The sequence below is a fragment of the Nyctereutes procyonoides genome, unplaced genomic scaffold, assembly GCF_905146905.1.
Source record: "Nyctereutes procyonoides isolate TBG_1078 unplaced genomic scaffold, NYPRO_anot_genome, whole genome shotgun sequence".
Lineage (NCBI taxonomy): Eukaryota > Metazoa > Chordata > Mammalia > Carnivora > Canidae > Nyctereutes > Nyctereutes procyonoides.
The window spans coordinates 60004850-60028485 of record NW_026575126.1 but is presented as its reverse complement, the minus strand read 5'-3'; the positions used below and the strand labels follow the sequence as shown (position 1 = coordinate 60028485).

General features: G+C 54.7%; 3 protein-coding genes across 8 annotated transcripts; all 3 read left to right on the top strand.

Moving 5' to 3' along the window:
* The first annotated feature begins 919 nt into the window (after positions 1-919).
* Positions 920-8084, top strand: LOC129520207 (keratin-associated protein 10-10). Of its 3 annotated transcripts, XM_055341263.1 has the most exons (6): positions 920-995; positions 1236-1271; positions 2075-2218; positions 2401-2556; positions 7327-7854; positions 8010-8084. In XM_055341263.1, exons 2-5 carry the CDS (start codon positions 1266-1268, stop codon positions 7438-7440), a joined length of 420 nt encoding a protein of 139 aa, XP_055197238.1. In that variant the 5' UTR covers positions 920-995; positions 1236-1265; the 3' UTR covers positions 7441-7854; positions 8010-8084. The 3 variants fall into 3 exon arrangements, with proteins under 3 accessions (XP_055197238.1, XP_055197240.1, XP_055197239.1); XM_055341265.1 differs by lacking the exon at positions 7327-7854; XM_055341264.1 differs by lacking the exon at positions 920-995 and having other exon boundaries at positions 1206-1271.
* Positions 8085-8234: 150 nt separating this feature from the next.
* ALDOA (aldolase, fructose-bisphosphate A) lies at positions 8235-13771 on the top strand. 2 transcript variants are annotated; one of them, XM_055341261.1, is made up of 9 exons: positions 8235-8360; positions 10778-10904; positions 10990-11201; positions 11992-12046; positions 12153-12313; positions 12640-12723; positions 12846-13020; positions 13184-13383; positions 13467-13771. In XM_055341261.1, exons 2-9 carry the CDS (start codon positions 10793-10795, stop codon positions 13560-13562), a joined length of 1095 nt encoding a protein of 364 aa, XP_055197236.1. In that variant the 5' UTR covers positions 8235-8360; positions 10778-10792; the 3' UTR covers positions 13563-13771. The 2 variants fall into 2 exon arrangements, with proteins under 2 accessions (XP_055197236.1, XP_055197237.1); XM_055341262.1 differs by lacking the exon at positions 8235-8360 and adding an exon at positions 9324-9460.
* A 2027-nt stretch (positions 13772-15798) lies between these two features.
* PPP4C (protein phosphatase 4 catalytic subunit) lies at positions 15799-23377 on the top strand. Of its 3 annotated transcripts, none has more exons than XM_055341160.1 (9): positions 15799-15888; positions 16122-16283; positions 19988-20039; positions 20620-20670; positions 20846-20947; positions 21455-21628; positions 21727-21853; positions 22646-22835; positions 22915-23377. In XM_055341160.1, exons 2-9 carry the CDS (start codon positions 16186-16188, stop codon positions 23042-23044), a joined length of 924 nt encoding a protein of 307 aa, XP_055197135.1. In that variant the 5' UTR covers positions 15799-15888; positions 16122-16185; the 3' UTR covers positions 23045-23377. The 3 variants fall into 3 exon arrangements, with proteins under 3 accessions (XP_055197135.1, XP_055197136.1, XP_055197137.1); XM_055341161.1 differs by lacking the exon at positions 15799-15888 and adding an exon at positions 16376-16462 and having other exon boundaries at positions 16155-16283; XM_055341162.1 differs by lacking the exons at positions 15799-15888; positions 19988-20039 and having other exon boundaries at positions 16156-16283.
* Positions 23378-23636: the final 259 nt, after the last annotated feature.

The following is a 23636-nucleotide window of genomic DNA, read 5'->3' as shown; positions in this document are numbered from 1 at the left end:
CCGGTGGAATGTAAGCAGCATGAGGGCAGGAAATTTGTCTGCTTTATTCCCTGCTGGAGGCCCAGAGCCTAGATGAGATATGCTGCTAATGAACAAAGGGAAGAGAGGAGGGGCCCAGAGTGGATGAGGTTGACAGCCAAGCATTTGGACTTTGTTCTTGGGAGCTTAAAATAGAAAAGGTACAAGATCTGAGGTGGGTGGGAAGAAATCACTTTGAAGGTTGGGAGACGTGAAGGTTGAAGCGATGGGCCGGTCTGAAGCTGGAGCACTGTCAATTAAAATGAGTGGGGTAGGGCAGCCCCGGTGGCGCAGCGGTTTAGCGCCGCCTTCAGCCCGGAGCGTGATCCTGGAGACCTGGGATCCAGTCCCACGTCGGGCTCCCTGCGTGGAGCCTGCTTGTGTCTCTGCCTCTCTGTCTCTCTCTCTGTGCCTCTCATGAATACATAAAACAAAATCTTAAAAAAAAAAAAAACACACACACACACAAACGAGTGGGGTAAAGTTGTGAGAGGGGAAAAAAAAAAAGGAAGAATGCAATACAATTGACAACATCCCCCTAAGGCAGGTGTTTCCCGGTTCTACTGGGGAGTAAATGGGTTCCGCGAGGCTTGGTGACTTGACCAAAATCCCACAGCACAGCACGTTGGTGGTGCAGCCTGGCTGTCGGTCTTCCCTTTGCAGCGCCGCAGGACCCGGCACAGGATGAGGACCCGACCCGGGCAGGTGGCAGCGGGAAACCGCCTTTTCGGTTCAGCAATGGCGGGAAAGCCTGGCAGACGGCGGCTAGGAGGGGGGCGTGTGGCCGCCGAGGGTCCCGCGGGGGCAGAGCCGCGGGGAGGAGGAATCTGGGCCTCGGCGGCCGCCGTAGCGGCACCGCTGGAATCCCCATGGCAACGGCCCGAAGCAGCGGGAGCTCCTGGGCGGTGCGGCCGCCGCGGTCCATTGGACGAGCGCGGCGCGGAATCCGCGAACTGGCCGTGGCCAGGAGAGAGCAGGTGCTGGGGACGGGCCGCTGGAGGAACCCGGGGTGCGGGCACAGCCAGGGGTGCGGCCAGGGTCAGCCTGGGGCCTGCGAGGGGGACGCCGCCCTGCATCCCCGGACCTCCCATCCCCACTGTCCCGACCAGGAACCAGCGTTCGGCCTCAGTTTCTCCAAACGGGAAATGGGGGGGGGGAGTGGACACCCCAGTTCACCCCTCTCAGCCTCTGAGACCCAGGACTTCTCTCCTCTGCAGCTCCTGGACTGACTGGCCCTGTCCTGACCCATGGACGTGAGTTCTAGGCCCCCTTACCCTTTTCAGGAGCGGCCCCCTTAGGGCCTTAGATTCGCCCTGCCTTGAGCCCGAACCGGAGGGGGGGCTGGTTACCCAACCTAGACCCTTCGAGCGCAGGACCAGAGCTGTGAGAGCGCCAGGCATAGACATCACACGGAGAGCACATTCCCACTCTTCCAGGGGGAGATGAGAAGCTTGCCAAGTCATCAAGGAGAAGAGGCATCCCAGGCTGAGGGAACAGAGAGGGTGGGCTTTGGAGGAGCTGCTAGGACTTTAATATGGCTGGAGTATAGAGGAGGAGGGGGGAGAGGTAGGCAGGGCTAGACTGGCGCTTTGTCACTGAGATAAGAAGTTTGGACTGAGTCAGTGGGAGCCATCGATGGATTGTAAGAAAGGGCAGGATACACAGCACAGCTAGTGTGGAAAGGGGCAAAATTGCAGGTTGGAAGATATCTAGGGGCCAGTAATGTGGCCTGAGGGATGGCAACGTGGTGCAGAGGAATCAGAGATGATAGATATGTATGGAATGTATGGAAAAGCATTCTGAGCGGAAGATCAACAAGTCTTGGAAAGTTCTCCAATGACCAACAGGTACTGATGGTCCTGAAATGGGAATGACAGGGAAAAGTCACATTTGGGGAATAGGATAGTGTAATCCTAATGACTCTCTACCCCCCATTTGGTGGCTGCTCCTCCCCTCTCATCTCAGACACCTCTGCTGTCCCCCTTGGTATTTCTGTGTTCCCAGTCCCGTGGCCCCTCCCACCTCCTTGTCACCCCTTCCTCCTGTGCTTGTCCAGGCCTCCTCTAGCCCATGGAATCCAACCCCGGCTTCCGTCAGCAGTCCTTCCTTGCTGCTCCCCATCCCTGCCATCGTGTTCATCGCTGTGGGCATCTATTTGTTGCTGCTCGGCGTAGTGCTGCTGATTAGGCACTGCCTGCTGGTGAGGGGCCTGGTGGAGGCCGAAGGGTGGGCTCTGGGGAAGAGGAACCGGTCAGTCAGTGCCCTCATCTGCAGGTCCTTACCCTGAGGCTCCTCTGCCATTTGTCCCTGCATCTCTCCCTTTCGAGGTCCCTCCTTTCCCCCCTCTCCCTGGCTCAGATCCCATGCCTTTTCTTCTCCTAGGCCCAGGGCTGCTGCACAGACTGCAGCTCCCCCTGCAGGAAGCAAGGCGCCTCCAGGCCTCAGGACTGTTGCTGGACCTGTGCAGAAGCCTGCGATTTCCCTCTGCCTAGCCCAGCCCACTGCCTGGATGCCTGCTGCCCCCAGCCCACCGAAGCTGTGAGTTCTCCTCCCAGTCCTGACCCCTTGAACCCTGACCTGGACACTCTCCGCACATTCTTTTGTTGGTGGTGTTCAACAACACTGATTGCTGAGCACCTACTCTGGGCTGGGCCCAGTTCCAGAGGACTGGGTTGGTTGGAGACAGCCAAAGACAGCATAAACTTGGAGAGAAGAAAACAGGGTGGCAGCTGGGATGGGTGTGTAACATGGAGGGCATACAATGGCTTCTGAAAATGGTGGTTAAAAGAGAAAACAACCCTGCACAGAGCTCCTTCTGTTCACTGAGTGAGTACTACACCCCAGATCCTGTGCCGCTTTATCGTCATTATCATTTACTCAACAACCCTGAGAGCTGGGTATTTTTAAAAACATATATATGTATATATGTTTTTAAAAAGCAAACTATATATATACATACACATATGTATATATATATATATAGTTTTGAGTATGAAAAGCATTTGTTAAGTGTGCATGTAGAAATACACAGAAGGGGATCCCTGGGTGGCTCAGCGGTTTAGCACCTGCCTTTGGCCCAGGGCGTGATCCTGGAGTCCTCGGGATCGAGTCCCACGTCAGGCTCCCAGCATGGAGCCTGCTTCTCCCTCCCCCTGTGTCTCTGCCTCTCTCTCTCTCTCTCTCTCTCTCTCTGTCTATCATAAATAAATCTTAAAAAAAAAGAAAAGAAACAGAAAGTGCCAGTCACCGTATAAAGCAGCCATGTAATCAAGGCTGCCACATTTTGTATGTGTCCCCAGTATACTAACATAGAGTACTATCACTGCTGTGTTATATACCATTGTTTGGCAATGATGGGGTCATACCATGAATACTGTTTCATCACTTCTGCTACTTGTCCTCTTTAACTTGACATCACACCTTGACCACCTCTCCATGCCTATGTATGTAGATAGGTAAGTATTTTTTTTAAAGATTTTTTTAATTTATTCATGATAGAGAGAGAGAGAGGCAGACACACAGGCAGAGGGAGAAGCAGGCTCCATGCAGGGAGCCCGATGTGGGACTCGATCCCTGGTCTCCAGGATCGTGTCCTGGGCCAAAGGCAGGCGCTAAACCGCTGGGCCACCCAGGGATCCCGATAGGTAAGTATTTTTATCCTCCTTTTTCAGGGGGAGGAGTTGGCTGAGGGAGCTTCAGTCACTTCTGCAATGTTACATAGTAGAGTCTTGCACAGCAAATTGCTCCATTGTGTGTCGAAACAGATTCCTCAGGGAGAAGCCTGGCTCCCAGAGGACAGGCCATTTTTGCTTTTGTGGGTTTAAAGATGTTAAATGTAATTGACCACCTTCCTATTTTGGGCTCCAAGCTAGACAGCAAAGTTCTTGCCCTTGAAGTTGTGACCTTCCCCAGGAAGAAAAAGGGAGGTAAAAGATGAAGCAAATTCATAATTTAGATTGACTGTAGTTGGTCAAATTCCCAGGAGATGTTGTGAGTTTTTAAGTAAATTATGGGGCAAGGAGCTCTCCTCTTACAAAAAAAAAAAAAAAAAAAAAAGTTTCTGGTTTCCTAGGGGTAGCCGGGAAAGGGATCCCAGGCCTGAGGCTAAGGGGGCAAAGGCGAAAACGAAGATGGCCCTGGGTCCTAAACACTGCCTGTTTTATAGGAAATGCTCAGTTACAAAGTTATTTCTGGCTCCTGTTGGGGGTGTGCTGCCCCTTGCCCCTTCTGTTGGTCAGGGCCTCCCCTTGGTCAGGGTGAGGATGGAGTGAGGTGCAGGGAGTTCCAGACCTGGAGACCTCAGAGCCTGATCTACCTGGCCTCTGCCAGAGCCAGGAAGGAAGGATTCTAGAATGGCACAGGGCAGGGCAGAGTCATTCTGTCCTTGAGCTGTCTTTGCATAAAGTACTGTAAAGTGTCTATTCTTCAGTTTCCTTATAGTAACAGTAACAACCACAATTATGACAAAGCTCTTGCCTACTTTACAGCTGTGAGAAACGGGCTTCAAATCCAGAGGCTGGAGTGTCTTACCTGAGGCTCAGGCTGGGACTCAAACCCAGGTTTCTCTTCCCCTCTGGGGGAGACATCTGCCTGCTTTGCCTTTTTCACCAAGCATGTGGCAAGGATCTCATTCACTTGTTCACGCATTTCTTCACCTACCAAAGATCTGTGGAGTCACAGTTCAGGCACTGTGCTAGGCCCTAGGGGCTCTGCGAAACAAGGTAGACACAGTCCCAACCCACACGGGGCTTCTACTGTGCAGCGAAGGAAGAGAGGAGGAAATAGGCAGTTAGGCTAGAGCATGAGAAATGTAATGATACATACATAGTATGATGGTTGGTTCTCAGCCATGTGTGTGATCAGAGGCACAGATGAGACAGATGCAAAGCCCAGCATCCACGCCCCACACCCCAGTAGGTGTGGGATGGGATTGGAGTCTATGGATTTTTAACAAGTTCTTGTGTGATTCTGTTGCACGCCAGGGTTAAGAACTACTGTTGGTTGGAGGTGGCAGCTGGGGCAGGGGGCAGGGGGCACAGAGAGCTGTGGCAAGAATCACTGCCTTTTCTTGAGTGCTCACTGTGTCCTAGACATTGTGCTGGGTTCCTTTCCCTGATTCCCCACTGTGAGCCTCTGATGCTGGCATTCTGTTTCAGAGCTGACCAAATAGGCTCAAAATGTGAGTTAGCAAACCTGGGCCTGAGCCTGATTCAAATCTGGGCCTGAGCTCTAACCACCAGAGATGGCCAGCCCATCACAAAATCACAGTGAAAGGAATCAAAGCAGAACCTGCAGAGCCTAGAGAGACACAAGGGTTAAGAGGCTTGTGGCATTCTTGTTTATGTACTGAAGTAGCAGATTCCTTCTAGAAGCCACATGGCTGCTTGTGAGAGTCGAGACATCCGTTAGACAGTTATTAATGACTAGTGGACAGAGCCCAGAAATGCTTTTAATACCCTCTCCTTTGAGGTGAAGGCGGCAGAGCCTCTTTCAGCCACCAGTGCTGCGCACAGAATGACCGTGTGGTCCTCCAAAAACCCCCAGAGCCCACTTCATCCCAAACTGGGACTCCCCAGGGACCCCCCCCCAAACCACCCCTTCATTAGATGCAAGAAAACCACTTCACTCTCCCTTCCACCATGGCTTCTAGCCTCCTCCTTGACACACAGTTCTGCTGGCAGCAGCCAGCCCAGTTCAGACCCCGGTCCCTGCAGCCAGCAGATCCCTTCCCCTCACTGGAGCCCCTAGTGATAACTGATCTTACCAGTCATCTGACACTGCACCCCCAAACCTCAGCTGTTTCAAAGGTCATTCCCCTATTCCTGGCTTGGCCTGGCATCTGATTGAACTGTGCAACTGTGACTGTCACTAGCTCTGCCGCAGGCCTCAAGGAGCCAACTGCCTGTCACATCCTGGGTGTGGCCCACTTCAGCCACTTGGCCTGACTCCAGTCCATGCGTAAAGCAGTCACAGATCACCCCAGTCACCAGGCAGGAGAGGAGTAGGCTGAAATAGACCAGTTCTCCCTTCTTGTCACTAGGGACATGCTGTCCTATTCCCCAAGAGACAAACTCTTCTGTTTCCCCTGGGAGCTGAGAAGTCCTCTTCTTTCTTCTTTGCCCAAAGAGGGGGAAATGATTTTCATTCATCCACTCTTTCAACATTCATTTCTATCTCGCATACCTGTTGAGCACAAGTCCCCAGGCTAGCTCATTGGTGACATGAGATGAACTGTCCCTGTCTCCACAGACCCAGAAAGAAGCTGATATTTCTGGCCTTAGGAGGCAGTGGGGTCGAGGAGGAGCTCCCTCTCTGAGCCTCCATTTCCTCTTTTGTAAAGAGGCCCCCTGCACAAGATTCTAATAAATAGAAGAGAGGTGACTCTTTAAAACATTTTTTCAGGGATTCCTGGGTGGCTTGGCGGTTTAGCGCCTGCCTTTGGCCCAGGGCGTGGTCCTGGAGTCCTGGGATCGAATCTCACATCAGGGTTCCTGCATGGAGCCTGCTTCTCCCTCTACCTCTCTCTCTCTCTCTCTCTCTCTCATGAATAAATAAAATCTTAGAAAATTTTTTTTAATCTGCAAATTACCATTTTTTTAAAAGATTTTATTTATTTATTCATGAGAGACACAGAGAGGCAGAGACATAGGCAGAGGGAGAAGCTGGGAGCCTGATGTGGGATTCGATCCCAGGACCCCAGGATTGTGACCTGAGCCGAAGGCAGACACTCAACCACTAAGCCACCCAGGTGCACCTGCAAATTACCATTTTCAAACACAATTGAGATTTTTCAGAATCATTCATGAATACAGGCCATGCCTTGCAGGGAGTAGGTACTCAGAAATGATGGAGATCCTGCAGTTGAGTCTTAGGCCAAGGAAGAAAGTCACAGAACCAGGTTCTTTTCATCATGGATGGAAAATGTGTGTGCACTCCCCCTTGTCTCCTGACTTGGAACTGAATGAGGCCACAAGGATTTAGTAGAATCATCTTTGAGCTGAACGTTGGGACCTAATGGAACAGGGCTACTTGATCTTTTAGTCCCCTTGCCTATAAAATGGGAAGGGAAGAACCCCTTGGATAATTTCTTCCAGCTCCTGCACTCAGCTCTTTGGAACACTGCTTCTTTGCTGAGTTCTCAACAGCACAGGGAATTGATTTGTTCCAGGACTGGTAGATGGTACCCTTTGTTCCACTGGGCAAATGGGGCTTTCCAGGCCTCTCTGTTGCCTTCTCCCTTGAGAGGGAAACAGCTTCGGGGACTAGGACTCTGGCCCACCTCCTTCACCCCCTTCTCCTTTCCCTCAGGGCTGGGCCCCTCGCTGCCCTCGCTGCTGCCCACTCTGTGACTGTGCTTGTGCGTGCCAACTTCCTGACTGCCAGAGCCTCAACTGTCTCTGCTTCGAGATCAAGCTCCGATGAAGATCCAGAGTCCTTGCCCCTTGGAGAGTGGCCAGCCCCCGGGGCCCCCAAGCCCCCATCCCTGATGAGCCTCCAGGCACTTTTCTCCAGGCCACTGGAACCACAGATGGCCTGTTCAGCTCCTGCCCCTGGGAACCAGCAGTGGAGAGCCTGGCCCCTCTGCAGAGCAGGACTCAGGGAGCCCTTGGCCAGTTGGACCGAAGCCCCTTTGGAGGGCCAGGAGAGAGAGGGGCTAGTGCTCTGACACGAGCCTCTGCCTGCCTCTCCCGTCCCCACATAAACTATTATAATTGAACGTGAGGGTGGGAGACACTGCTCACCACTGACCACCTTATGGGACAAACTTCAGCCCTGAATTTCGGGATATAGGGTACCCCAGCCACACCTTATCCATGGACTCTTGGTTGTTTTGAGGTGAGTGTAGCATCTGTATCTGCTCTCCCACAAAAAGAATGGTCTCTCCAGAATCACAGCTGCCACCCTGAGGGCCTAGAGGGGAGGGAGGTCTGAGGAGAAGGCAGGGAGGCCCACAGATCTGAATCTCCTTTCCTCTTCTTCCCTCCCCACAGATCCCTGTGCAAAGATTGATTTCTTTTGCCACCTTCTGAGGGCTGGATTTCCAAGGAAATTCTTCTGAAGTACGGTGAGTGGACAGGGCCCCCCAAGTAGGGCAGGCCCACGGTTTTCTCCCCCTTTCCTCACTTGAGGCCCCATGCTGGCATGAATGTCAGGGGCTTCAGGTTTCCCTAAATATAGGTCCCTGCCAGGGGATCCGTGGCAAGGAAAGGGCAGGGGTCACCGGAGGAGGTTGGGGACATTGGCTGGGGGGAGGGCAGGAGCTGCCTTATAACCCAGCCCGGGAGCAGCCTGGCTCACTCGCTGCTGACCAGGCTCTGCCCTCTCCTTCAGCCTCCTCGCAGGTGGGCGCCAGCGGGACGCAGCAGGGGTGGGGTGGGGTGGGGTGCGGCCTAAGGGGCCCAGAGTAGGAGGGAGGCCTGGCCCCTAGGACGAGGGGCTCGCGGTGTTGCTGGGGCTGACCAGCTAGGGGCAGATTGGATTCGGAGGGGGAAGCCAGGCCCCAGGGAGACGTTTCCGCGAGGACTCTGGCGCCGCACTCCCAGACTCGCCGGGGCGAGCGGGCGCCGCTGCAGGCCGGTCCGCGCTGGCCCCGGGCGGAGAGCGCGTGCGCAGCGGTGCAGGGCCGGCCCCGGGGCCCCGAGCCCGACGGGCGCGCCTGCGGCGCCCACACCCGCGCGGGCCGGCTGCCCGGAACCGCTGCCGCCCGGCCTCCGCCCTCCGCCTGCCCCGCCGCCCTCTCGCGCTCCTCCCCGTGCGGCCGCTCTTCCGCCTGGACTGGTGACCCCGGGAGGGCGGCCCCACGCCCCGGAGCCCCTGAACCGGCTAGCGGAGCCTGCGGGCGAGGCCGGCCGACGCCCGACCTCCGGGTTCTGTCCCAGCGGGACACTCGCGGCCATCCCGCGGGCCGGGCCGGGCCGGGGGGAGGCTCTCGCACCCGCTTTCCCCCTCCCCACCTCCTCCGGTGCCCCAAATGGGCTGAGTCACGGCGCCCCAGAACGTGCCAACTGGGGGGGGAAAGGGAGAGGGAGGGGAGGGCCCAGGCGACCCGCAGGATGTGGCCCGAGTCACGTCTTAGGGGGCGGGGGGAGGGATCGTGTTCTCGCCGCGCTGTCCCCGCCCAAGCGCCGCCTCCGGGCTTCGCCGTTCGGGGGCGGCCTCTGCACTGTTCCTCGCCTGCAATTGGCCGCCAGGGCGCCTCCGGCCCGCTTCAAGGGAAAAAACCCGGCGGAGGCTGGCGCGGTGCCTTTATAAGGCCCGGCGCCACCTCCCTCCTCCCCGCCCCCTGCGCCGCCCCCTCGGGAGCTGAATAGGCTGCGTTCCTCCTGGAACGCGCCGCAGACCGGGGTCCTGGTGACGACGGCCGCGTTCGCTCCCTCAGTCCGCTCGCCGGCCCGCCGCCCTCCACCGCCGCGCCCCGCAAACCCGCCCCCTCCCGTGCCAGGTGAGCGCCCCTTGCCACGTGCGAAGGTCAGGGACCATGGAGAAGGATCCTGGGGACCGGCGGCAATCGGAAGCCCTCCCCGCCCCCACCCCGCATTCGCAGCATCTCCCACGCCCCACTACCACCCACATGCTCCAGTCCCGACTCCGCAACCCTCCCCGGCTTGAGTTCCCCGGGTTTGCTGCGCAGTGCCGCGGCTCCGCGCGCTGAGTCATGGCGGGGGAGGAAGCAGGACGAAATGAAGGGCCATTCTTCCTCTCCTCTTCTTGCTGAGACCCCAGGTGCAAAGCGTTATGACCCCTTTGCCTCTGCGGGGATCCTAAGAGGCCGCGAGGGGTGGGGGCCAGTTCTTATAGTGCTTTAGGGTTTCCGAAAGCGTGGTTGGTCTCTGCCTTGGGAGGTGGGCGACCCCGGCGAGGAGGGGGAAACCCCTAGGAGGCGCCTGATGACCCGTTAACACTTTCCGTGTCTTTCCTTATCGGGTGACCTTGATTGTGAGCCTGGAGCAGCTGCAGCCGTGCGAAAAGACGGGAGCATTTTCAGGGGAAGGGGTGGGGCGCTTGCCTCTCTACAATTCTCTTAACCCTGTATGAGCAGTGAGATCGGCAAACCTTACCCCTTTCCGCCACCTCCGGCTGGGCTTCCTCTGCTTCCCTTTCCTGGGCTTCTGATTACATTTCTGCCCTTTTTTCTAACACCCTTTTCCTAACCCCCTCCCTCAAACCTGGGGGGAGAAACTTGACCTTGGGATGTCCTTGAGGCCTTCAAGCCTGGGCCAGCCCTGGGATCTTGGGTGGGTTGAAAGGCCCTGGTGGTCAGAAGATCTGGGTTCTAATCTCAGCTCTGGCCCTTCTGCTGTGGGACTCGAAGCACAGAACTTTCCCTCATCTCGGTCCTTGGGTTGGGCCCTCTGCCTGCCTACCACCTCTAAATTCTAAACTACTCTGGTTCGGTTCTGCTTCTAGGCAAGGTGACCCCATGGCAGAGCGCAAGCCAGAAGGGTCCGTCTTCTACATGACCTGTTTGTCCATGGCTCTGGCCTATTGCGTTTCCCCAGATGACAGTACGCTACCCCACCCTCAGCTGGGAAACACCCAGCAACAAACAGAGTTAGGAGAGGTACAAGAGGCAGGCCTAGTATAGGGAAGTTGGGAGTAGGGGAGGGCTGGGGACAGAATGTGCCCCAAGACATACCAGTATGGAGCAGGGGAGGTAAGGAACCTTTGTCCGGACCACCAGGCAAGGGGCCCTGCTTGTTGGGAGACCATGGTGAGACCCAGCTAACCAGTTCTCCCCCTTTCTGCATCCTTTGCTTAGGAACTGACTGGCAACATGCCCTACCAATATCCAGCGCTGACCCCGGAGCAGAAGAAGGAGCTTTCTGACATCGCTCACCGCATCGTGGCTCCGGGCAAGGGCATCCTGGCTGCAGATGAGTCCACTGGTATGGGCAGGACACAGTAGGAGGAGGCGCTAGGGTTAAGGGTGATGGGCTGATCCCATTATTTCTGTATGATTCCCCCTTCCAGGGAGCATCGCCAAGCGGCTGCAGTCCATTGGCACTGAGAACACGGAGGAGAACCGGCGCTTCTACCGCCAGCTGCTGCTGACCGCCGACGACCGTGTAAACCACTGCATTGGGGGTGTCATCCTATTCCACGAGACACTGTACCAGAAGACCGACGATGGGCGTCCCTTCCCCCAAGTTATCAAATCCAAGGGTGGTGTTGTAGGTATCAAGGTGAGGAGCCTGGGTCTCAGGATGTGAGATTTGAGATGAGTCTTGGAGAGAAAAGGCCAGAGTGGTAGGCTGGGGGATTGGGGTGGGAGCCTGGAGACTTGGGGGTGGAGTCTGCCCCAGATCACCTCCAAAGCATATGCAAGAAAAGCTAGAAACTTCTGGAACCTGCTTGGCCTTTTTTTTTTTTTTTAACATTTTATTTTTAAGTCCTCTCCACAGCCAGTGTGGGGTTCAAACTCACAACTGTGAGATCAAGAGACACACACCACCGACTGAGCCAGCCAGGTGCCCCTGCTTGGAATTTTTAATCCTTGTAATTCTCAGAGCACGGTATTCCCTTCATTGTACAGACAAAAAATCAGAAGCTCAGGGTAGTTGGAAGTGTTTGGCTCACCGAGTTAGTGGTAGGAGCCTAGGCTCTTGTTCAGTCACATCCCCGTGTATTTTTCTCCTAGGATCAGGTTGTGTAACTAAGTGAAAACATTCGCGGGATGCCTGGGTGGCTCAGCGATTGAGCGCCTGCCTTCAGCCCAGGGCGTGATCCCGGAGTCCCGGGATCGAGCCCCACATCAGGCTCCCTGCATGGAGCCTGCTTCTCCCTCTGCCTGTGCCTCTGCCTCTTTCTCTCTGTGTGTCTCTCATGAATAAATAAATAAAAATTTTAAAATAAAAAAAAGAAAATATTTGCAAACCATGAGATACTGCTTGAGAGGTTAAGGAAAGTCGAGGGCAGAGTGGAGTATTAGTGGCCACTTACCCTGTCTTATGTTGTTGGCCACCCCCCCCACAGGTGGACAAAGGTGTGGTACCCCTGGCAGGAACAAATGGCGAGACTACCACCCAAGGTGAGAACTGTTCTCCTTGCTCTCCAGACCAACCCATTCCACGCTGCTATCCCTCTGGTAAGTGCACCTCTTCTGCCATGCTCTGACTCCTCTCTTCCCCCTCCAGGGCTGGATGGGCTGTCTGAGCGCTGTGCCCAGTACAAGAAGGACGGGGCTGACTTTGCCAAGTGGCGCTGTGTGCTAAAAATTGGGGAACACACTCCCTCAGCCCTTGCGATCATGGAAAATGCCAACGTTCTGGCCCGTTATGCCAGCATCTGCCAGCAGGTGGGCCTGCAGGTCCCCCAACAGGCCACCTTCCACCTCATTTGTTTCTAGAGTATCAGTATACATACCACCCCACTCCCTGAGGCAACTGTTCTGGATCCTCACCAAGCATCGGGCCTGGGCCCGTGAAGGACCCTGGAGGGCTCTGTGAGCAGAGGGGCAGAATAGGGATTGTGTGGGTGGCTCAGAGGAGATGCCTGTAGGAGTACAGTCCACTGATGGCTGTGAAGCCAGAGTCTCTGTCATGGAGATCAGATCTTGGCTGATGGCTGTGGAGACCTAGAGGTTAGGAGGCCTCATGGCTACTCTGTCCCTCACCCCCACAGAATGGCATCGTGCCCATTGTGGAGCCTGAGATCCTCCCCGATGGGGACCATGACTTGAAGCGCTGTCAGTATGTAACCGAGAAGGTAAGTTGCCTGCCTGGCTGGGCAGTGTGGGGGCTAGGCAGCTGGGCCAACGCCTTTGGGGCTGACCCCTGCCCCTGCCCCCCAACTCCATCCCAATCCACTTTGACCCTGCTCTGCTCTAGGTGCTGGCTGCTGTCTACAAGGCTCTGAGTGACCACCACATCTACCTGGAAGGCACTTTGCTGAAGCCCAATATGGTAACCCCAGGCCATGCCTGCACCCATAAATATTCTCATGAGGAGATTGCCATGGCAACTGTCACAGCACTGCGCCGCACAGTACCCCCCGCTGTTACTGGTGAGACTCCACATCCTCATCTTGATCCCTGGAGGGTAGATGAACTGTAACCACAACCCTTATGCTCATTTGGTCAGATTTCCAGGTCAGCTCCTAAAGGCTTCTGCTAATCCCCAGGTCTTTGATTATAACCACTTACCCTACTTTATTCTTTGTTCTACAGGGATCACCTTCCTATCAGGCGGCCAGAGTGAGGAGGAGGCATCCATCAACCTCAATGCCATCAACAAGTGCCCCCTGCTGAAGCCATGGGCCCTGACCTTCTCCTATGGCCGAGCCCTACAGGCTTCTGCCCTGAAGGCCTGGGGTGGAAAGAAGGAGAACCTGAAGGCTGCCCAGGAGGAGTATATCAAGCGAGCCCTGGTAAGGATGGGACCGGAATTGGGCCGGGTGCCGGGGTGGATGGATTCTGATGAGACCTCACTCTGGCTCCTCTCCCCTCTTAGGCCAACAGCCTCGCCTGTCAAGGAAAGTACACCCCAAGTGGTCAGGCCGGGGCTGCAGCCAGCGAGTCCCTCTTCATCTCTAACCACGCCTACTAAGCGGAGGTGTTCTAAGGCTGCCCCCTCAACACTCCAGCCCCCGCCCTCTCCCACACTCACTCTTGAAGAGAGGGCCTCACCTGGGGCTCCAGGCTGCTCTTTCCCATCACTTTGGCCTCCCATGTGACATTGGTGTGTGGTGTTGTCTGTATATGCTAACTCCGTTGCTCTTTCCAGCCCACTGCCAATAAACAACTATTTAAGGGGGAGTCTGCTGTCTGTGTCTGGTGTTCAGGTTAGGGGAGGGCCCAGGGAGGTGACAGAGCATAGAAGAGCCCTTGTTTTCTGTTTTTCCTTGCGAGGCAGGAAAAAATTGAACAGGTTGAGAGAGAACCTTCCTGTTTTGTTTTATGCTGAGGGCTTCAAGAAGAGATCTTGTGACATTTTCTTCCAACCATCAAGGGCTTTGCCCCCTTCTACCAGCAGTATCCAATAAGGCTCATAGTTGGGGACTACATGTGTAACTGTTAGGCTCAGCCTCACTTTGATTTTTTTATTTTTAAAAGATTTTATTCGTCAGAGATCCACACAGAGAGGCAGAGACATAGGCAAAAGGAGAAGCAGGCTCCCTGCTGGGAGCCTGATGTAGGACTCGATCCCAGGACCCTGGGATCATGCCCTGAGCCAAAGGGAGATGCCCAACCACTGAGCCATCTAGGTGCTCCCACTCAGTCTCCCTTATAGACTGAGAATTCAGGTGCAGGAGGCCCCTGGCACAAAAAGACACTGACAAAAGCTAACATTTCCTGAGTGCTATGAGACAGATGACACAATCTATATAAGCATGTGCTATTCCCAACTCCTGCTTAAGTGCCATACTGCTTGAGATAGCACTTTCTGGATGAAGACAAGATTATTAATGCACATGTCGTTAATCTACATGGTTGAGCTGTCTGTTTTCCCGACTTAACAGGAGATGGGATTATAACTGGCTTCTTAATCTTCTTTGGGCTGGGGAACCCCTTGATGAACATGGAATCCCTTTCTGACAGCCACCTCAACAACAGAACTGTGGCCCTCAGTTTCCAGGTTAAGCACTAAGTCAATGCAGCAGTGATATTCCATGAACCCAGAAGGAAGGCCTTGCTCTTACCCCTGTGCCATGCCCTGAGCCCTTACCCAGTCACCCAGGCTAGGGCAAAGTAGTAACTGCATCAGAGCTTCTGAGCTGTTGAAGATCCTAGTCATAACCAGGGACCTCATGACTCCTGCCATTTCCTGAATTTTTGATAAGGGGCCCTTTCCTGCCTGAGCTTCCCTCTAGAAAAAAAAAAATCTTGACTTGTCATCTCTGGACCTACTGGATCCCTATAGTGCTGTGCAGGGCCTTCTAGGAGTTTAAGGACTTGGTCCTTTCCTCCAGTGCACATTTGCATCTGTTGACTACATGCAGAACCAAACCTACTCTTAGTGTTTCTCTCAACTTTGGCCTTACTTCTGTGCCTAACCTCACTGTGAAATAAAGTCTGAAGTAAAGCAAGCAAAAATGGAAGGTCAACAGAAGATAGCAAAAAGGACGCTTCAAAAGGGAGCAGCCCGTGCAAAGGCCCATACAGGGCAAAGTACGCTTACAGACCATTTCCTCAAATGACAGTTTGAGGGTTTCGGAGCTTTTCTAGTAACAGTGAATTCCAGAACGAGTCTAAGCAATAGGTGGATGAGAAACAAGAACTGATTATTATTATTTTTTAAGAACTGATTCTGTACAAAAAGAAATACAACTGCAGACACTATAAAGCAACTGAGGGTTGTCAGGGGCCGTTCTGGAATCGGGAGGTCATGTTGCCTGAGGCATACGCTAAGTGTGAGCAAGGTGGCCTCGTTTCTGCCTCTAACTTCAGAGGTCCTCTGTGGCAGAGATTTCTCCCGGGCCGTGGAGAGGGATCTGGACGGGATTCCCCCAGCCTCTGAACACCCGCTGAGGCGCCTTCTGTGCCAGGCACGGGCTGAAAGCGTGACCCTCGGGGATTGTCCTGGGGGAGGCCGACCCAAACAGGTATCTCGAGGCGCGGCTCAGCTTGCGTCTCACTGAGACGGCCACGCGGAGGGGACTGAGGTGTCCACCGGGACCGCGGTCACCTCGGCTGGCGAGCCGCCGACATCCGGTTCCTTCGCTCATTTCCATTCTTAGGCTCGAGAGGCGGAGCTAGGGGCGCGGCGCGGGAAGGGGAGGGTGTGTATGACGCCACATCCGGCGCGCGGCGGAACTGATCCTCCTTCGCTTCCGCGGCGGGGCCGGAAGTAGAAGCGGCGGTGGCGGCGGCCCAAAGCCGAGGGAAGGAGGAAGGCAGGGAGCCCGGGAGCGGGAGCCGGAGTCGCGGCGGCGGTAATAGTCTGAGACTCCTCTAGGCCACCGTCCCGAGCGCGGGACCACGGGGTTCGACGGGAGTTAGCTGGGAGCAGTCAGGGCCGTGGGACTTCGGGGGTCCAGGGGCTGAGGTGAGGGGAGGCTGGGGTGGGGGGGCCGGGCCCGCTCCAGGATAGAGTTGCCTCCCCACCTCCACCCCCGGCGCCCCCTACAAACAGTCTGATCCCCGGGCTCGTCCTCGCCTTTCTCAGGAGACCCCTGTGCGGTGCGGAGGGGGCGGCGGCCCCGGCTCTGACCCGCGCCGGGGGGTGGGCCATGGCGGAGATCAGCGACCTGGACCGGCAGATCGAGCAACTGCGGCGCTGCGAGCTCATCAAAGAGAGCGAAGTCAAGGCCCTGTGCGCTAAGGCCAGGTGAGCCGGGTGGCCCCGCTGACCCAGGGTTCCGGCCTGGGGCAGACCCAGCCGAGAACTTGGGGCCTGGCTCATCCTGGAATCTTTCCCAGAGAGGAGCAGAATAGGGCCACTTCCCTCGAGGAGCAACCAGCCCGTTGGGAGAAGACAGACCTGGAGAAAGACACTTAAAGTATTAGGTGATGTGTTTTCAGTGGCGTCAGAGAATTATAAAAAGTCCTAAGGAGGCTCAAGGAGCCAGTCCTACTTGTCGGGGGAACAGAGTTTCTGGGAGGAACCGAACTTTGGGGATAGGCCTTGAAAATTAAGATGATAAAAGGGAGCGTTGACAAAAACAAAAGTTCAAGGCAGTTCAAGGCTAAAGGCTCTATGGTTTGTAGACTTCTTATTAATTCCAAGAACAACCCCTAAAGGTGGGTAGTATTGTCCCCATTTTGCAGCTGAGGACTCTTCTATTCAGAGTCAGCCAGCAAGTAAGGGATGGAGTCTGAAGCCAGTGCTCCATGTCCTGTCTCTTTTCAGGCCTTAACGCAAGATGGTGGAATTGGATCTCCTCATGTTCAGTGTGAAATGGTAGCAAATAAGTCAGAATGGAATTAAACCTGACATGAAGGGAGGCCCGTGGGAGGTAGGGTCATGTAGTGGTTAAGAGCTCAGGCTTTGGAATGTGATGGTTCTGGGTTGGAATGTGAGCGTTGCCACTTACTGGCCCTGTTGGTGATCTTGAGGTCTCTGGCAGTTTCTTTATTTGTAAAGTGAGAATAATAGTATTTAAGAAGATGATGGTGAAGAGGCAGTAAGTTGGTGTCTCGGAGGAGCTTAGCATAGTGCTGTGGTACAATGTAAGTGTTCAACAGTCTTTAGGTGTTACGTTACTACCGTGTAGGAAGGGGGCATTGCCAGTAAGGACCGAAGTCACCAGGGAAGGCTTCTAGGAGAAGGTGGCCTTGGAAGATGGAAATAATTTGGGTAGCTAATGGGAGCAGGGCCAGGGACCAAGGATATTCCCAGGAGGATGAGAGCAGGAGTGGAAGCTCTGGGATGTATGGGCACCAGTGAGGAGACCACTTACCGGCCTCCCCTGAGGTACTGTTTGTGGCTTGTACCACGCTGGAGATTGTGGGGAAAGAGCCAGCACAATGACCCTACATTCCTTGAACGACAGGCATTGTACTGGCAAGGAACTTCTCTCTTTTCCGCACAGGAGTCTTGTGAGGTGGAAGCTGTTTGCTCCCTTTAACATGACCCCTTAGGGACCTAGTGACTTGACTGAGGTCACCCAGAAAGAAAGTAGCAGAGCTAGGTCCCGGCCTTGTGGCTCTAGGCCTCTTGCCTGGCTTTACCTCAGATAGACCCATAGTGGCCAGACTGGGCCTGTTTGGGAAACAGGCAAGGCCTCTTAAATGCTTGTCTGTGACTCTTTTGTGTTCTGGCAGTGAAAGAAAGTTTTCCTGACTGGACCAGCCCCAAGGTGTTTTTATAGTCACCGCTGTTCCCTCAGTCTTGACAGCATTTTTAGGAACTTAAACCAACTATTGCTTGGCACTGTTCTTTTTCCTGTAAGACTCATCTTGCCCAGAGGGCCTGAATTCATTTGGTGGTGATGATAGCTAGTGCTCGCATAGCATGGTGGGGTTTTCAGAATGACACACAGGTTATGTATCCAGTCTCACCTGCTCTTGGCAGCAGCCCTATAGAGTGGACAGTTTGGAGAGAGTGTTTCACAGAAGAGGAAACAGCCTCAGAAGACATAATGTCTTGCCTGTAGCCCCATAGCTGGTTGGAAGAGAGGTTCACATTGTTTGGATCCAGGTCTTTTACTATACTGCCTGTAAACTGATAGCCAACCAGTCAGCAAGGCAGTGGGGAGCTATAGAGGATTGAGGGGTTGGGGAGTCCTGCCCAGCTGAAACTGAGAAGAGCTTGGGAGGTACTGGGCTGAGACCTAAGTTGGCCAGTATTATCCAGGGTCTGTTCTGAAGGGAGAACAACTTGTGCACCCGGCCGTGGCCTCCTGGAGACCCACAAGGGGCCCAGGCCCAGGCCAGTAGCATCTTGGAACCTCAGCTTGCCCCCAGGGTACATAGATGTAAATTCTTGGAACTAGAGAGGCCTGAAGTATGTGAACCAAACTTGGTCCTCTTTGAAATACCAGTGTAGGGGTGCCTGGCTGACTCAGTCGGTAGAGCATACAACTTCTGATCTCGGGGTTGTGAGTTTGAGCCCTACATCAGGTGTAGAAATTACTTTAAAAAATACTTACATATATAATGTATTATCACTATGGTAAAAGAGCAGAGGGTTTGAATTGGGTGGTCTTCATCGTGAATCCCAGCTTTGTCCCCTAAAAATGGTGTGACCCTGGTCAAGTCACTGTACCTCTCCAAGTCTTTGAAGTCATTATGGAGCTCAGATGAGATTCTACATATGTAGGGACAGGGACTGACATTTGTTGTGGAAGTAAAGGTGGGTAAGTGTGAGCTCTGAGAAGGCGGGTGATGTGCTGTGAGTGACAGAGCTGGGGTCGGAGGCTGGCTCTCTTTCCCCCACCTTGCCGGGCCCTTCCCCTTTTTTCTCTGAGCTTCAGTTTCTGTGTCAGATGAGGATGAGAAGAACCCCCCCTGAGTCATTTGGAAATGTCTTCACAAGCAGTTGATGTGGAAGGATGCTGGACACATGATGTAGTCCAGCGGCGGGGAGGGCTTGGTGGCCGGATGGCCTCCCAGACCCCTGCCGGGGCCCCCTCCCATTCCCAGAAAGCCAAGCAACCACACTTCCCTCAAGCTGCTTTTGTCTGAGAGAGTGCCCTCAGGGACATAGGTAAAACCACGGGTTCTCTGAGCTCAGGGAGCTCCTAGTCTCCTAGGAGGAGGCTGGCAGAAAAAGGTAGGCAGGTGCCTGGGGCCCTCCAAAACCAGAGTAGCTTGATAAAAGTGCCAGACCCTGGAGCCAGGCTGCTTGGTTCAAGTCCCACCTGTAGGACTATAGCCAGTTTATTCATCCGAGCACGATGCCTGCTTTGGGGATGGTTCTTTGATTGTGTCGTCGATGCAGAGCTCTTACTGCGGTCCTGTGGCATATCAGCTAGAGTGGTCACTGCTGCTGTCATCAAGGTAGAAGTCTGGAAGCGTGGCTCCTCCAGTTGACTGTAACTGACAAAGTGATTTTATGTCATGTGCTGGCAAGTAGTAGTAGACTCCACTGCAGGGAGAAATGAAAGAACAACGTTGTCACTCCCTTTAAGTAAGGAAAAACACAGCGCATCACTTTGATGATGTGTCTGATGACTGGGTACCTTGGGATGGTCTGTGCAAGGCCTCTGATGAGCAGAGAGGGACCCTAAGCTCAGTGGAGGACACAATCTCAGAGTACTCGAGGCTGAGGGAGCAGCGTGAGCAGAGGTCTCTGTGCGGAGAGGAGGTGTGTTTTCTGAATGAGCACCGGTTGTGTGAAAGAGGGCAGCAGGGAGGGTTAGGACTCAGAAGGCTGCTGCCTCCTTGGAAAAACTTTGAATGCAGTTAAGAGTTTGGGCTCTGGCCAGTTGGCCTCTGGGAGGCCTGGCCAGGCCTGGTCAGCCCATCCTGGGGATATTGCACTCCTCACTCCTGCCCCCTAGAGGTTACCTCATATCCTCCCCTGGAAAAGATCAGGAATTGGGCTGGCCTGGCCTGGCCGTGGTGACCCTGGTCTTCTCCTGTCTCCAGAGAGATCTTGGTAGAGGAGAGCAACGTACAGAGGGTGGACTCGCCAGTCACAGTGAGTACCTGTCCTTCCGGAGCCTAGCTTCGTCTTAGGCACACGGGCATACCCCCTGATCTTACGGGCTGCAGAGGGCTACCCCCATCCCTGAGAGCCCAGGGGCCCCGTGTATCTGCTCCCTCTCCCATCTTTAAGGGAGCCTTGCTATATGAAACAGATGTTATGGGAATGGTCTTTTAATATGTTGGGGGGATACTCTTGGCCAGGGCAGAAGGCTTCTTACTATGGTGAGTGATTTGACTCCAAATGTTCCTGTGTATTCTGTTATTAGCAGCTTTATTCTAGGTTCTTTGAGGGGAACAGGGAGAGGAGCGGGCTAGGTCCTCCAGAAGCTACAGGTCTAACTGGAAAGACCTGGCTCTAGCTCTTGCCCACAGAGTAGTTGGCACTCTGTGTGGGATGGGTTGTGATTCCAAACCAGGCAGAGTCGGGGTAGGAGAGGAGATTTTGGCCCTAAGAAGTAAAGATTTGGCCAGGAGTGATAAGGAGCTGCTAAACAGTGGGTGTTTTGAAGGTTAGTCCCTGGGAGCAGAGCTTTCAGACTGTGAGTTGCGACCCACCTCTCCTCACTTTGCAGGTATGCGGTGACATCCACGGACAATTCTATGACCTCAAGGAGCTGTTCAGAGTAAGTGTGGGGAGACTCTGGGACCCAAAGTTGACCTGGGGCATGAATTGAGAGTGGAATCTTTAATTTGGTGAGTGGAGTGTAGGTGAGAAGCTTCTAGTTTGGTGGCTTTCTGAAAGAAGGGCTGCCATAGCAGGGGACATTTTGGGGACCAAGCAGATTCTTCTCCCCCCAGGTGGGTGGCGACGTCCCAGAGACCAACTACCTCTTCATGGGAGACTTTGTGGATCGTGGTTTCTACAGCGTCGAAACGTTCCTCCTGCTGCTGGCACTGAAGGTGGGGACCTGGGCCACCTCAGGCCTGACCTGTCTGCGTCCTTTCTGCCCCCATCTCTTGAGCTGTGCTGCTAGTGCCCAGCTTGCCAGGGAGCAGGCAGGGCAGCTTCCCCTGCCCTGGGGGCATCTGACGGGGCCCCTGGAGCAGGAGTTGGAGCAGCAGCATTGAAGGGGAGGGAATAGAGGCGCCCTGTGCTCAGAAAGTGGGGGGTGGGGCATGGAGTTCTCCCGGGTCTGGCATCCATGGGTGGGCAGGATGACAAGGCACCTGAGGGTCTTGGTCAGGACTTGGTGGTGAAAGCGGAGCTGGATCTGTAGTTGGGTCGGAGAGACGTCAGCCTCAGATCCCCTGGAGGAGGGGCTGGGGCCTCCAAGGTGGATGCGGCGCCATGCAGAGGCAGGCATGGGATGATGTGATGCTGGGACAGGGCTGACGCATGAAGGGGTCTGAGAGAGGCATGGGAGATGACAGGGGAGAGGCAGAGCCTAGACCCCAGCCTGCCTCCAGGTTCGCTATCCTGACCGCATCACCCTGATCCGGGGCAACCACGAGAGCCGCCAGATCACCCAGGTCTATGGCTTCTATGACGAGTGTCTGCGTAAATACGGCTCGGTGACTGTGTGGCGCTACTGCACAGAGATCTTTGACTACCTCAGCCTGTCGGCCATCATCGATGGCAAGGTAGGCTGGCCTCTGGGCCCTGCCGGGACGGGGAAGAGTGGGGAGGCGAGGAGCCGCTGGGCTCAGCTCACCTTCGCTCCTTTCTGGTCTCTGTGTAGATCTTCTGTGTGCACGGGGGTCTCTCCCCCTCCATCCAGACCCTGGACCAGATCCGGACCATTGACCGAAAGCAAGAGGTGCCCCATGACGGGCCCATGTGTGACCTGCTCTGGTCTGACCCTGAAGGTGAGGGTGGTAGGGCGGGCCGGCTCTCCCCTTAGTTTGGCAGGAGACTGAAGGGGTCCTTTGGTTAAAGGGACAGTTAAAGTGTTGAAGGGGTCTAGCGAGGTGGGCTTGGGGAAGAGCAGAACAGGTTGGTTTCCATGGGCCCTGTCCATGAAGAGGAGGAGCGGGGGCAGCTGGTGTTTTGAGCTCTGAGGGGTTGGGCATGTAGATCGTTGCTCAGAGGCTTGTTTGGGACAGAAATATCCGTGTCCTGAATGTGAAGGGGCTTCTGCAGAGGGTAAACGCCCAGAATGCTGGCCCCATGAGGATTGTCCCTGATTTTGTGGGACTCCCCAGCTAAAATAGAGCAGAGCCTGGATTGAAAGCCAAGTCTCCCGAATACCAAGCTCCTTCTGTGATGACACAGCCTCCACTCTCTCACTGTCCTGCCCAGCTGCCTGGCCACTCCTCCCAGGGAGGCCAGGGCAGGCCTCATTCACACCTGCTTGACCTGTGTGGTCGTAATGGGCGCTTCCTTTCACTTTTGGGTACGCCTGTTTGGCCAGTGAATCACATGGCCACTCTGATTATGGGGTAGCTCCAATGGTCAGAAAACTCTTTCTCCTTGGAGCTTATCTGCTCCAGCAATTGCAGTTGACTCTGGGATCCCCCAGAATACACTCAGACCCTGTGCTCTTGCCCCATGGGCCTCATTGGGAGAAGGGGATGGAATGTTCTTTTTCAAAGGGCAATGGGCACCAGAGAAGCCTGGAGGACACCCACTCCTCCCATCCCTACCTTCTTTTGCCTCAGACACAACAGGCTGGGGTGTGAGCCCCCGCGGGGCTGGCTACCTGTTTGGCAGTGACGTGGTGGCCCAGTTCAATGCAGCCAACGACATTGACATGATCTGCCGCGCCCATCAACTGGTGATGGAAGGTTACAAGTGGCACTTCAATGAGACTGTGCTCACTGTGTGGTCTGCACCCAACTATTGCTACCGGTGAGCTGCCCGGGCCATGAGGTGGGGGTGGGAGCCAGGCTGACCCACCCGTCTGACACGGCTGCCCTCCTACTTCCAGCTGTGGGAATGTGGCAGCCATCTTGGAGCTGGATGAGCATCTCCAGAAAGATTTCATCATCTTCGAGGCTGCTCCCCAAGAGACCCGGGGCATCCCCTCCAAGAAGCCCGTGGCCGATTATTTCCTGTGATCCCTCCAACCCCTGCCCCTCCAGCCCCTCTGGCCCTCGGACCACTGTGACTCTGCCCTCTTCTCCAGACAGAGGCTGGGCATGGGGGGGCGGGCTGTCTCGGCTCTGCTCTCCCCCCCCAGAGAGGGCACTTCCGAGGGTGAGGACTTTCTCTGGAGAGGCTTGGAGCCTCAGCTCCATGCTCCTCTCCTTTCTCCCCACTTGAACCATGGAGTTTCCAATAATTTTTTGGTTTTCTTTTTTCTTTTTCTTTTCTTTTTTTTTTTTTTTTTTGTTTTTAGATAAAAATTTTGAGAGAAAAAAAGAAAAATTCTAATAAAAGGAGAAAAATGGTATTTGGGTGTGTGTCAGACTTGATTGGGAATGAGCAGCAATGCCGGCCTGGCCCTGGGCTGTACCGAGGGCCTTGAACTGCCCCAGCGCCTCAGTGACTGTTCCCAGCAGAGAGAGAGCTGGGTTCTCGGCAGCAGCCTTATTTCATTCTCAAAACAAGGCAGTGTCAGGACATTCAGATTTCCCCATGTCCCTGAAGAGGAAACAGCCCAGAGCCATTGGTCAAGCAGCTGGAAACCTGCGAGTCTGCATAGGAGGT